General features: G+C 36.4%; 1 protein-coding gene across 1 annotated transcript; it reads left to right on the top strand.

The window, feature by feature from the left end:
• Nucleotides 1–82: 82 nt before the first annotated feature.
• LOC307170377 (bactericidal permeability-increasing protein-like) lies at nucleotides 83–14,115 on the top strand. The gene is made up of 8 exons (XM_079891467.1): nucleotides 83–145; nucleotides 9,704–9,821; nucleotides 11,469–11,565; nucleotides 11,668–11,781; nucleotides 12,381–12,524; nucleotides 12,761–12,821; nucleotides 12,906–12,966; nucleotides 13,073–14,115. The coding sequence occupies exons 2-8, from the start codon at nucleotides 9,716–9,718 to the stop codon at nucleotides 13,222–13,224; spliced, it is 735 nt and encodes a 244-aa protein (XP_079747593.1). The 5' UTR covers nucleotides 83–145; nucleotides 9,704–9,715; the 3' UTR covers nucleotides 13,225–14,115.
• Nucleotides 14,116–14,650: the final 535 nt, after the last annotated feature.

Below are 14,650 nucleotides of genomic sequence, written 5' to 3' on the forward strand. Positions count from 1 at the left end.
GGCTATAATGAAGAACCTGAAGATGGGAGCAGTGCTTATCTTAACACCCTGACCTATAAAAAAACTTCCAACACTCCTGCAGGACAACAGTTTTCTTACAGGTGCTGTTATTCCATAGTGGAAGTCTCCTCGAAAGTCTCCTCAGGTATGGGTTTGCTTTCTCCAGTCTATTTTATTTTGAAATGTTATTTTATATATATATATATATATATATATATATATATATTAGTATAAATTAAGTTAAACATAAGTATTTACTTGTATTAATTAAATTATGTGGCCGTTGCTTGTTATTTCAGGTAATGATTAAAACTTTTTGAAATCAGTTTAAAACCTTTTAAAACTTCATTTACTGTTGCTTCTGGCCATGGTGTATAACACTGTATGTTGTCTCTGCTCATACCACAGATAGATAATAAACTGGTTACACTTCATTTTAATAGTTCACATTCTACTAACTATAAGTAACTTTGCAACTACATGTCAACTAACTCTCATTAGAGTATTGTAGACTGTTAGGTTGGGGTTAATAGAATAAGCTGACATATAAAGTACTTGAAAAGTTACTTATAATTACTTATATTTATTTTGAAGGTCCCTAATAAAGTGTTAGCAGATATTAAAGCAGAAAGTCTACTAATACTCCAATGAGTGGTAGTTGACATGTAGTTGCAAAGTTACTTTTTACTAACTCTTTAAAGCATAGACAATCCGCTCTTTGGAAGTTCATTTAAATATTCATTGAAAAGAAGTTCCCTTCCAAGGGATGACGACACTGGCGAATTGACATAAAACTATGATTTGACTATCCATAAATATGTTTTAGATAGTTACAATTGTATTTCAATGAGTCATAATTATAATTTGACTAGTCAGGATCACTGATCTATAGAAATGAATGGATTGCTGCCATGTTGGTATTCCCTATAGTATTCCCTCACATTCTATTGAATTAATGGGAAATCATCTGATTTTAATGAGAAAACATTACCTAACGAGTCAGTGTTTTTATCTGAAGTCTCCCTGTACATTCTTACAATGCAAACTTCCTAAACATTTACATTTTTATTAGTTTAAAGTCAGGAATGTCCCCTGCTTCCCTTACGAAAAAGTAGTATACTTTAAGTTCATTTTATGAAGTATACTAAAATAATGTTCAAGTATATTTTTAAGTATACTTTATGTATACTAATATCAATGTGTACTTGTAAGTGTGCTATTTCAATACTGCTTGGCCCACTTTTAGTATATAAAAGTATACGTTTAAGTGTGCTATAAGTGTAACAGTAGTAAACTTTAAGTACACAACTAGGTTTCTCATTTTTAATGCACCTGTACTACAAGTAAACTTATAAGTATACTAGTAGTTTACTATTTTAATACAAGTAGTATTTTTTTTAGTTTATGAAAGTACACACTGAAATGTACTCTCAGTAAACTATAGTAGTTTATACTGCAAGTATACTTGTAAGTTTCTAAGTTTTCTTTAAGTGAACATAACATTATACTTATCGTTTATATATTATTTTTGCACTTGCAGTACTGTATACTACTATGTTCAAATGTTATTTTTTTGTACTTGAAAAATACCTTTAACTGTAAAGTACCTTTAACTAATTTTAAAAACAACACTTGAATGTCAGAACACTCTAAAAAACGATTTGTTGGCTGAACAACCATTAGGCCTACTTATAAAAGGAATTAGATTAAACACTATTAAACAGATTAAACTTTTCAACCTCTACTTAACTAGTGTGTGTAACACAAAAATATAAGTTACCAGGTGAACTTAAATGTATGCATAAATAAAATGAAAAAAAAAAAAAAAAGTCAAATCAACTACTATAACAATTGCGTCATAATTGAGTAAATCTAGCATAACATTTTAAGTAACTACACGAGCCACGTGATATGCAATTTCCCTGATGCCTTTCCAGCCAAAAATTGGAGCCATTTTGTGAAGCACAAGTGAAGATAGTGAAAAGGTAAGCTTAACTTTCTATAAACTTAGTAAAATATTAGATTTTGACATTTTAACATTAATAAACACTTGTTTATTGTGTTAGTGGGTGAAGATTTTCTGAAACGCAATGTGAAGACACTGAAAAAAGGTAAGCTTAACTTTTTTAACTTAAGGTAGCCTACACTCGTTTACTGCATTTAATTTGGTCAAGAAAATAAAGGACAAGTTCGGTATTTTACACTTAAAGCCCTGTTTTCAGATCGTTTCTGATGAAATAGAACGGTTAAGATTGAAATTTGGACACATGCTGCTGGCCCGAGAATTTTCGGTTTCTGTGGTAGCACCCCCCCACCTCCACAATGGTTGCATAGGTGCACTGGAACAATCCTTCCTAAAACGCACTAAACTTTAGTTTCGTTGTTTTCAACATTGATAATAATAATAAATGTTTCTTGAGCATTGAAACATAGAATGATTTCTGAAGGATCATGTGACACTGTAGCCTAGAAATCTAGACGCACCCTAGCGGCAGTAAAATGTATTTTGCAGCCAGGGCAGTCTAGCAACTCTCCATAGACTTTCGAGCTGCAAAAACCTAAATTGGGTCAGGCCAATCACGTCGCTTATAGAGTAGGCAGGGCGGGCTTAACATATGAACGACAGAGTTGCGACGGTTACCTGCCTGCGACTTGAAAACAAAGAATGACGGCTGCTGGAGAACAGTCTTTCGAATCGGCTTTAGCCGCGACTCTGGAGGACTTAAGTTGGCACTTAAGTCATTCTTAAAAAAAAGGAAGATGTGTTCGTCGTTTTGCCGGCCAGATATGGCAAAAGTTGAATCTATCAACTAGCTCCGCTGTTGGGAAAAAGCTCTGGTTGGTTGAAGCGCTGTCCTATTGCGTGCAGAGGGAATTTGAAAGACAGCCATTTATCCGGCCCCTCGGAGTGAGCGTGTCTATGGTGAGTTGCCAGACTAAACATCTTGATGTAGGTCTGGCTTGCCAGGCTAGTGACACTGAAGACTGGAGTAATGATGCTGAAAATACAGCTTTGCCAACACAGAAATAAATTGAATTTAAAATATTTTCAAATATAAAAGTTTATTTTTAAATTGTAAAAATGTTTCACAATATTACAGTTTTTGCTGTATTTTGGGTCAAATAAATGAAGCCTTGGTAAGCAGAAGAGACTTCTTTTAAACTAAAAAAATAAAAAATCTTACCATCCAAAAACTTTTGACTGATAGTTTATATAGCATCTAACTTGTACTATTAGCACTTATATTACAATTTACAGTCTTACAGACTAGGATAATTGTCTATCTCTCAGAAAATCCTGAGAATCTCATCAAGCATTATCAGGTGAGCATCTAAAATCGAACAATAACCAAGTTGAGCTCCAAACCTAAATAAACATGTTATATAATGGCAATTAATTAATTTAACCAAATTAGATGTAAAAATGTAATTTTTTTTTAAATATTAAGGTACATTTCTTTCTAATTTTTGTGTTTCAATAAAACGTATTTTCAATGCAATGTGTTTTTCGCAACAATCTGAACAATAACAAGTGATGTTGCAAGTAAATGCAGATTTGCCTTTTTTTTTTTTTTAAAGGATACTCATGGGAACGAAGAGGAACTGGAACAGCTCACATTGAGGATCATCGCGAAAGGTGGCTCAACATATGACCCAATTTGGGGTAATGCTGGAAGGCATAGAGGTGATGACAAGGTTGGCAGGTGTTGCGAAGGCTTCTGTTTTTCTACTTTGCCTAATTTATGCAATTAATCTGAGTTACCCCAAAGAGCTCAGATACTCATTTGATTTTTTTCAGAAGATTCTACTGGAACTAGACAGTGGCAAACTTACTCCAAAGGTTTACTCTCTGAAGAACAGGCTTTTTTGTTGAAATAATAGATATTATTGATAGTGTTGTTCTGACCATTACGACTCAAAATATGTTGAGTCACAAGACCTGTTTAGGTTCAAACACATCTGGTTCTAGTACAGTGTTAGTTTGCAAAGGTTTGATTGTAGTCTTGTTTTATTCTCAGGTTGTTTGTTGCATGTTCCAAAAGTAAATGTTGGAAAAATGTAAATCTTTTAAGAAGTGTTGCAAAGGGTGAAAAAGTGACTTGTTGGAAGTGAACTTCCATTTGTCGATTTGCCACATTTTTTTGCACATTTCATGATGTGTGGTTTCAGGCTTTGCAGCCTGTGGCAAAAAAATAAAGTGAAATGCTTTATTGTGTGTGATTTGCATGTTTAATTTATTTTAAGACATTGAAAGCAGTGCAGTAAGCAGACCAATAGCTGAAGATCTAAAATAAGTTAAAGTAAAAATGTTTTGAAAATAAAAAAATAAAATAAAAAAAACTCATTTAATTGTCTTATTTTTAAATATAAATGAGCTTAAATGTTGTTAACACAACTAAGATTTATTTTGATCTCACATTGCCTACACTGTGTTGGATTTACTTAAAATGAATATGCACCATTTTTGCATCACACTTTTTAAGTAATCCCAACTTGGAATAATTTTACTTAAAATTAACAAGAAACCTTTGTTATATGTATTTAAATATTTCAGTTCACGCAACATTCTTTACTTAAAAATATATGTAACGTGATATAATATAATAAAACAACTTGCAATTACTTAGTAGATTCATGTTACATATATTTTTAAGTAAAGAATGTTGCGTGAACTCAAATATTGTATGGGATTGTATGTATTGTAATGTTTAATGTTTATTTGAATCAAATTCTGCAAATAACCCCAGATATATGTTCCTGCTGGCAGTTCAGAATGCTATGAGCAATCCAGTAATTTATATAGATCAGTGGTCAGAATGATCAGAGGTGTATAGTCCAGGGGTCAGAAAGTAAAAGTCCTGCTATAATGTTTATTCCACCCAAGAACTCAGCCAGTCTGATAATGATAGTTAGAGATATCTGCAATTATAGTTGCACTTGATTCAAGGAGATATCTCTAAATACATTTTGACTAGTCAAAACTCCATTAAAGATATCTGTAATGATGTCATAGATATCTTCATTTGACGCGACATATACACAAAGGTAATTAAAGATCTCCAATTTAGTTTCGACTAGTTACAATTATATTTTAAGATATCTGAATTTATTTAGCTCCTCCCCCTCACCAGAGCCCCTCCCTGTCTTGTTGATAATGCTTAGTGCTAGTTCTACAACTGTCGAGTCGTCTACTTTTGTTGTCACAGAGAGAAAAGCTACTGGATGAATTACTTCAGGTATTATTAAATAATATCTGGATGCATTCATATGGTAAAAGTTCTGCAGCATGCCATAGCATTGTGATTTTAACTGAATCATGTTGCAAAGCGGACCAACTGGAGTGTAATGTTCAATAAAGACAGAGAACCAAACCACAAACTTCTTTTGAAAAGACATGAGTGAAGAACCATGGAATTAAACACCAAAAACTTGAAAAATAGTACAAATAAACGCGTGACGGACAAGAATAATGCTTCAGAACAAAAGGCAGACCCAGTCAAAAAAGGTGAAGGCTGATTTAAAAAAGTTTAAAGGGATACTCCACCTCTGGAAAGATGAATGTGTATTTAAATTGGGTCATTTATGTGAAATTATTTTTGAATTTGGAGCTTTCTAGACTGAGAAAAGCCAGAAAATGTATTTTTGGCTCATGTGGATGAAAGACAACAACTCCCAGAATGCACTTGCTTCGCTGCTCTACGAGGCCACTCCCAAGCCACGCCTACCGGTTAGAGAGCAGTTGTAAACAATAAAGCTAACTAGTCTCCGTTGAGTCTGCCTGGGTTTTTGAGATTGCATCGCACAAAATGTCCGGGATTCGGCTTTTGCGTTCTACAGTCGCCATTCATTGTGTTTACTGTGGCGAGCAGGACGAGACTAGGGCCGCGGGAGAACGACGCGAGGCCGGTGGCGTGATTACTGATGACCGACACCTGTGAGGTACTGGTCTCGTATCTCTCACAGAGGAGCGGGTATTTTCTTGTGGTAAAAAAAGCAGTGGTAAAACGCACATCAACCGATCACGCCACCGGCCTCGCGTCGTTCTCCCGCGGCCCTAGCCTCGTCCTGCTCGCCACAGTAAACGTGATGAATGGCGACTGTAGAACGCAAAAGCCGGTGGCGTGATTACTGATGAGCGACACCTGTGAGACGCACCGGTCTCGTGGGCTATCTCTCACAGAGGAGCGGGTATTTTCTTAGCAATGGGAAAACGCACATCAACCGATCACTTGTTTAGCGTTCATGTAAACACTACATTCAGATTCACCAATCGGAATGAATTCAGTTAGATTGAAACAAAAGGAGTGCATGTAAACAATGAATGGCGACCGTAGAAAGCAAAGCCGAATCCCGGACATTTTGGACGATCTCGACGGCCGGACATGCAGGTTTCTGCCAGTGAAATCAAACGCACTGGCATTGATCTGCGATAGGTCTGTTAGCGCATTAGGTCCAACCCCTATGGGCGGGTTTGAAAGGGTGGGAACTAGTGCTTGTAGTCTTAACAGAAATCCCCCCCTCTTACACTTCCTCCGACAATGACGCAAAATGACGATTTTTGCGTCATTGTCGGAGGAAGTGTAAGAGGTAAATACAGATTTCTCCCGTCTCAGGGGAAAATGAGAAAATGTTGCACGACCATTCAATAGTTTGACTGGGTTTCTAACATTGCAAAGCTTAATGCAAATGGGTGGAGTGTTCCTTTAACTGGCATTGATGACATTGATTAATGCATAAAGTGTATGGATTGTCCCTTCTGTATTATATTGTATTATATCTAGAGATCCTTGATGGAGATATTTTGCTGTGTTCAGTGAAAAGTTCTTTTAAAATGATAGCAAATGTTGCACCAAATAAATAGAACACAATTTAATTCACATCATGCACATCTCAACGTTATCCTACTTTAATAAGATATAGAATAGGACAAACACCTTCTTGAGTCGTCTCTGCATACATTTCAGTATGTTTTCAATTGTGTTTGTACAATACACAAAATCACAAAGTATTCTTTTCACAACACAAAATAAGTGTTTCATCTAAATGTTTCAATCACAGTAACCGCCTTTCATAATGCTATTACTATCAAACTTTTCATTTGCATCACTTTTCGTTCAGTTTAATGAATTTGTCTGTTATTCAATCCATATTATCTTAATGGTTAATCAATGAATATAGATTCTATAGATATTGATTCTACAGGTATAGTTTCTACTTTGTTTGCAATTTCTGATATTTTTTACATTATAAGCGATTCATCTTAGATTATAACCACTATGTTCAAAGTGTGTGTGTGCGGCGTGTGTGTGTGTGTGTGTGTGTGTGTGTGTGTGTGTACACAGGTTTATTGTAGGGACCAGCCAGTGGTCACCCCTAGAGAAATGGATTAATAAACATACTAAATGAAAATTTGCAATTTGTGAACATAGAGCAGGATACAAGGGAAAAGAAACAGTCAATGACTGTGTAACATCAAATTGATCAGTAGAAGGGAGACAGATGACATCAAATACAGCATTTTACAATACAGTATGCCATGTGATACTGTAAACAGATTACCATGGTAGTGTCACGGTTTTGGTTTTGGGTTTGTTCATGTCATGTGATTCCCTGTTTGTCATGTGATCCTGCCATGTGTCTTGTCATTGGTTAATTGTCTGATCATTGTTCACAGGTGTCCCTTGTCTTGTCATTAGTCTGTGTATTTAAGCCCTCATGTTTTCCATGTGTCTTTGTCAGGTATTGTTTCCTGTAATCTGCTGTCGTGTAAGTTCATGCTCATGCTTTGGTTTTTGTTTCCATTCCATGCCATTCCATGCCATTCCATGCCATTCCATGCCATTCCATGCCATTCCATGCCATTCCATGCCATTCCATGCCATTCCATTCCATGCCATTCCATTCCATGCCATGTTTTGTTTCATGTTTGATTTTGTTTATAATAAACTGCACTTGGGTTCTCATCTCTCAACTTGCCTCCAGTGGATTCTTTACAGGTAGAGATTGCCACATTACTGTAACTGACCCTTATAAAGGTCAACTACAGTATAGATTCAGTCATATGGTACAGTGAGAACGCACTGTATTTCCAGCAAACGCTGTTCTAGCACAAAACCTCATGGTAGTTTCAGAATGTCATCACACCTTTTGATAACGCAATATAGATACTATTACAAACATTATGGATTACATTTTTTTAATGTGGCATCTGTAGCCTGTGTTACTGCAATTATTTCAGCAACAAGGGTGATGATTATTGCATTATTTGCTATTAAATGAACTGATTGTTAAAAGTACTAAATTGAAAGAAGATCATGCTGTTGTGTTTTGATGATTAGACCAAATGTTCTCATTACATATTACAATAATCTTGTGTTTGAAACAATGATTATGTGGACTGAAATGTGTATAACTGTAATGAAAGCATGAGATCAGGTTTTGAAATAATGACTATCTGCATTACAACTATGATCAGTTTGGATTTTTGTACTAAAAGTTTTGAAAATGTACACTTTACTTACACTTCACTTTAAAATAGTATACCAAAGCGTATAATTTGTATTTATCTGCCCAGTGGCTTCAGTGCTGGAGTTCCTTCAGGATTGGTTTTCTGTTGGTCTTAGCTGCCTTCCACGCACCACTTAGCTATGGGACTTTGGGGAGACACCACTTGGTTATTCGTTTCCTGTGTGGCGTTTTGAGGATGAGGCCTGCAGCTTATGAGAAGGTCCTGGCCTGTGATTTGACCATGTGTTGTATCTTACATTAGTATTAAAAAAAGAAAAAGCAGCAGTAACAAGGAGTAAGCTTGGAGGTTGCACCAGGTGGGGTCAAATCCTTCTTACACCTGAGAATGGGGTATATGCCTAGAGCACCAACTAGCTATAGTTTTTCAGGCTTTCCCTCCTCAACATGTGTCGGCAGACCAAGAGAGGCTTCACTTTCTTTGCCATGTGAGGGCTCTTAAGATGTATGTCCTCAGACAGATTTTCCCAGTGGAGGAAGTCTGACCAACTATTTATTTTGTTTAGACTTGCCTTCCTAGACCTAGAGCTCAAGTTCTGTCATCCTGAGACGATATGATCAGTTTCATTCTGAGACCGAAGGTGCTTTCACACTGGCAGTTTAGTTCAAAACGGGGTACGGTTCGCATGAATAAGTGCTGATGTGAAAGCTGTCATGCAGACCCGGGTGCACACTGGGGTACCGCACCCAAAACTACCTTAAGGAGGTGGTCTGAGTTTGGTTGTACTTGAACTGTGGCACAATTCACGTGAATGTGAAAGCCGGGAACAATCACGCTCATACTCGGACCGCAGCAAATGTGGCCAGTGTGAAAGCCCTCTGAGAAGATGGTTTATATAAGGTGGGAAACATTTAAATATACCTCTAAGGTTAAGAAAAGGGTTACAAATATATTAAGAAAGGTCAAAAGTAGTTAGATGCTATTTGACCTTGATAGTTGTTAGATGCTATTTAGTGCAAATAGTGGCAGACGCAATTTGCATCCTCAGTTTAAAATTTTTCACCATTGTCTTGTCTCCACTTCGAAACAATGCTACATGGTGGAATGCAAAGAACAAGTCTGCAGATGATTTCAAGAGAAAACAGTTAGACTGGGAAAGATTACTTGAGTCTTGTATCCTGTCAAGGAAAAATTATTAATTTTGTCTTACCAAATACCCATGTGTCTCTCTTATAGGTCTGTGAGAAGATGATGTTCTGTTGGTGTACTCTAGTGCTGTTGACTCTGGTCCCAGTGGTTACAGGTGACAATACTGGAGTTACAGTCAAACTAACCCAGAGGGGACTTGATTTAGGTAAGTGTGAGCATGATGGGCAAACACAGAGATGAGGGAGGGTTGGATACAAATGCAGTTTTATTAAACCTTTCTCTGCGGTTGACGGAATGTACCATAATTTATGACACAACGCTTCCCCATCGTTGATTGAAATTTCAGGCAATCCATGTTTTCTCTGTTATATGATAAGGGGTCACTATTACACATCTTCTGAATAAGTAAAGAATCCAAGCAAAGAAGAAACAAGAAACAAGTGATAGAAGCATTGCTTACGCACATGTAAACTAATGCGATCATCAAACATTAAATGGTATACAAATAAAAACTGCCTGAAGTTACTGAAATGTCAAACTCACAAAGAGGTAAGAGACTAAGTAAGCTTTGGGGGTGTTGATTGACTTGATCTTCTCGATCTATGTTTTGATCATCTTTGAATTGAAGTCTTTGACAAAAATGTGATTTCCTCAGGTTGAGGACGGCACTCTGCCTTGGCAGCAGCGGGTCCAGCAGTGCTGGGCACAGACGCTTACAGTAAACTGTCAAAACTGCCATTTTGTCAGGCAAACTGTGAAAGCTGTGATATTTTGCCTGCTCTGGCTTTGTGTTCTCAAGTGATTTGGAGGAGGTGTGGCTATAGGGAGAGCTCCACAGGGAGGGCGGGAAGTGTTCCCCTTTTATGCTTTTAAAGCTAGTTTTCTATTTCTAGCCTCTTCGAAACCCAGTACTTGAGCAAGCTCTTAACAAATTATAGTCCTTCACGTCTATTGCAATTTGCAATCTCAGAATTCCGGCCAGTTGATAATACCTAGAATTTCAAAATCGACTGCTGGCGGTAGATGCTTTTCATATTTAGCACAAACTCTGGAACAGTCTTCCTAACATTATCCGGGAAGCAGACACACTCTGTCAGTTTATAGCTAGACTAAAAACACATCTCTTTAACCTAGCATACACATAACACATTATTATTAACTTATATTATTCAAATCATGTAAAATGTTAGGCTGCATAGATTAGGTCAGCCGGAACCTGGAAGACTTCCCATAAATCCTGATGTACTCGTTACATCATAAGAAGGATGGCGTCTACGTTAATATTAGTCTCTCTTTTTATCCCGAGATTTACCGCAGTCCGCCGGATCCAGGCTGTATCCAGATCTGATGAAGGGCCTGCACCTGGACGCAATGACAACGCAATCCTGAAGTGTCAACCAGTCCCTCCCCTGTGAAGGCCTCCCTCCCTTCCCTTTACCTCTGTACAGATAAAACGTCATCAAAATGATTCCAGTTTGCATGGAACCACGGCTCTATACAACTTATTTGCATGGCACTTATCTTTACAATGAAAAAAGTGGCTTTATTTTGAATGTCTTTTCAAAGTATCTGGAGCCAACACAGTGCTTGTTCAGAGCTGCCTCAACAAGTCTGTGGAAAGACACATATATATATATATATATAGAGAGGAATAATACTCAATCACATATATGGTTCACTAATCAAAACACTACATGGACATGGAGATCACATGTAGCCTACACATTTCCATTGAATAAGAATATAGATCCGTGATGGCTTTGCATCTTTCATGTCATAAAAAAAGAAAGGAACAGATCCAAAACCCTCATCTTTAAGTATAAGCAGTACAAAAGTTTGTTTGTTTTGACAGTTGCAGGTAAGGCTATTGAGAAGCTCAAACAGTATATCCGAAACATGGATATTCCAGATCAAACTCTTTCAATTCCCATGAACCCGTATATTATAGGGTGAGACCAGTGTTCCTTCAATGTCCTCCTGCTAAATAAAATTTATATTTCATACTGTATACATTTATATTTTATATTAAAATGTATATATTTTCTTGACAGAATGAAGGTTCAAATCAATGAATTTAAAGCGGTGCAGGTGCTTGTTCCTACAACTGGAGTCACTTTAACAATTAAGAGTGCCAAAATTCAGGTGTCTGGAAACCTGGAAAAAGGGTTAGTATAATGTTCATATCACAAATTTTCATCAAAGAAATCATTAGAAAAAAGAATAGTAGTAAGAAACTGGTAAAATTCTTCACACTTCACACAATTCTTTTTTTTAATAAAACACACAATAAACAGACAAAAGTGACTTCTGGATGACGCAAACCTAATTTGTTTGCTTAATTTAACAGACGGAAAACAATTAAATGGTAAATGTGGCAGGTGCAAAAGTTTTGGAATGTCTCCCTCATGTTATTTGCAGGGTTTCAGCACTCCCAGTTTAATACTTTTTAATACCCTTTTAAAAAAAAATAACTGGATGCCATTTTGGTTACGTCCAGGATACATAAAAAAATACTAATATTAAACCTACTTCTTAACCTGGTGGTTCAGAGGCTCTATACAACTTTACCTGTATGGCATTTGCATCTTTACAATGAAAAAGTGGCTTTATTATGAATGTCTTTTCAAAGTATCTGGAGCCAACACAGTGCCTGTTCAGAGCAGCCTCAACAAGTCTGTGGAAAGACACATATATAGAGGTTAACACACAGTGAGTTAAATTAGGCTTCTTAAGAGGAAATAATGCACTGAACTCTATTTCACAGAACAGTCAAATTACCGTTTAACGTGGATGTGGATACACTGACCATTACTGCCACTGTTGCAGTCGAAGTTAAAACTGGCCACCTAACACTCAACATAAAAAACTGTAAAACAGAAATTGGACCTTTCAGAACCGACCCTCTCAGGTAATGTTGTTCAGCTCACCACATCACAAATAGCAGCTGGCTAATAACTGGTTAAATCAGGATTAGTATGTTCAATAATAAAATATATGTTTATCCATTGGGTTGTATGCTCTGCAAATATCACATAACATTTAAAAGGAGACCCATTTGCTCTGGATTATGTTCCCAGAGGCTATGTCATAGAATTTTAGCTTACAGCTCATGAGAACTAACACTTTAAAATATTGTATTTACAGATCGTTGTCTACTCTACTTTCTTGGTTTAATTCATTTTTCCCCGACTTTCTTGGCGAACGGGTAAGACAATCACTGAACATTCACTGTTCACAACAGAAACCAAGAGTCTCATTCCATGTCACTATTAACTATTTGCTGTTTCAGGTCTGTTCTGTGATGACAACCAAACTTGCTGATTTTAACCCCCAGCTGGCAACATTAAATGGTGCTATGAATAAACACTATTAACCACTGACTGTGATGATAATTTCATGACTGCATTCATGACATTCAAAATAATTGTTCTTTCTGTTGTGACCGTTTCATTTTAGACAAAGTACGTGAATTTACTGGGATTGACTTCTCCATGGAGCCTACTGTCATCTCTCGTGACAGCATCGAACTAAGTTTTGTAGGCCTGAACGGGCGGAAGAAACGACGACTCCTCGAAGAAACAAAGACTCTCCTGAGAATTAACATTTGAACACTCTCTTACATAAGTAATAACGCCATCAAAGACGAACCACACGAGCAGTTCACACCTCACTCTTACAGTCTCCTCATCACCCATCCCTTCTCTCCTCATGCAGGATAACCTGAAATCCACCCAAAAATCTATATGGTTTAAAGTGAACAATTATCATACAACACTATACAGGTGAAACTTAGAATATCGTGCAAAAGTTCGTGTATTTCAGTAATTCAAATTAAAAGGTGAAACTAATATATTATATATAGAACTCTATGCATGATTATACTTTTCAGAGGTCCGACATTTCTGTATTTAAAATCCTTTTTTTTTTATTATTGATTTCATGTAATATTCAAATTTAGAATAAATTGGGGTTTTCATGAGCTGTAAGCCATAATCATCAAAATTATAACTTTTGCACGATATTCAAATCTTTCGAGTTTCACCTGTACATGTTTGGCATCATTTGAAAATATCTCAGTGCGACTGGTACAACGGTCTCATCCCCACAGAAGCAAACCAAAAGCTAATAAAGCTTTTAGGAGTTTAGAGATATCTTCCTTACAGAGGAGGGTGGGTCTTTCATGCAGATGGAATCCTGCCCTCAAAAGGCTCGAAACTCGAAAGACTGTGACTAATGCAAATTCCCATTGTTAGCACATGTTTCCATTTGAAAGAGGTTTCTGTCTTGGGCTGATTATTTAAAGAGATGTTGCAAGAGGCTCAGTGTGACTTTGTAGTCAGATCAGTCCGTAATTGGACGCTCAGCATTATATATTTGATCTAATGTCAGGTATGCATCTTTTACTCTTTATCTCTGAGCATTTGATGTTATTTTTACTTGATTATGTAATTAGCATGATACATTTACCTGACTAATAATAAATTGTTACATTTGGATTTATTCTGACTTAGTCTGAAATTATTAATTTTATTAGTTTATGTTGTACCCATTGTTACCGCAAAGCTGCGTCCACGGTTAACTACATACTAGCAGTGTTGGGCATGTTACTTTAAAAAAGTAATTAGTTGTAGTTACTAGTTACTTCTCACAAATAGTAGCTGAGTTAGTAACTCAGTAATAATTACATCATTAGAGAAGTAACTAATTATCTGGGAAAGTAACTGAGTTACTTTTTTATGTTCAAATACGTCAAATAACTTGCCCCCAATATTGAATGAAATGGACACTAAATAGAATACATTATTATTATAAAACATTGCACACTAATCTACACTATTTTACAGTTTTTCTCGATTGCTTAAACACATTTCTTGAAACTATGCCTCGTATTCTCAAAACTATAAACACAAATCTATAACGTCTCACCCAATTCCCCAAACATCCTATTTTCAGGTCAAAATGAAGCTCTACACTCAAAACCATTCACTCTTGCTGAAAAACCAAACTTTGCCCTCAAACAGGACACACAAGCCC

Source organism: Squalius cephalus (assembly GCF_949319135.1).
Source record: "Squalius cephalus genome assembly, chromosome: 13".
Classification (NCBI taxonomy): Eukaryota; Metazoa; Chordata; class Actinopteri; order Cypriniformes; family Leuciscidae; genus Squalius; species Squalius cephalus.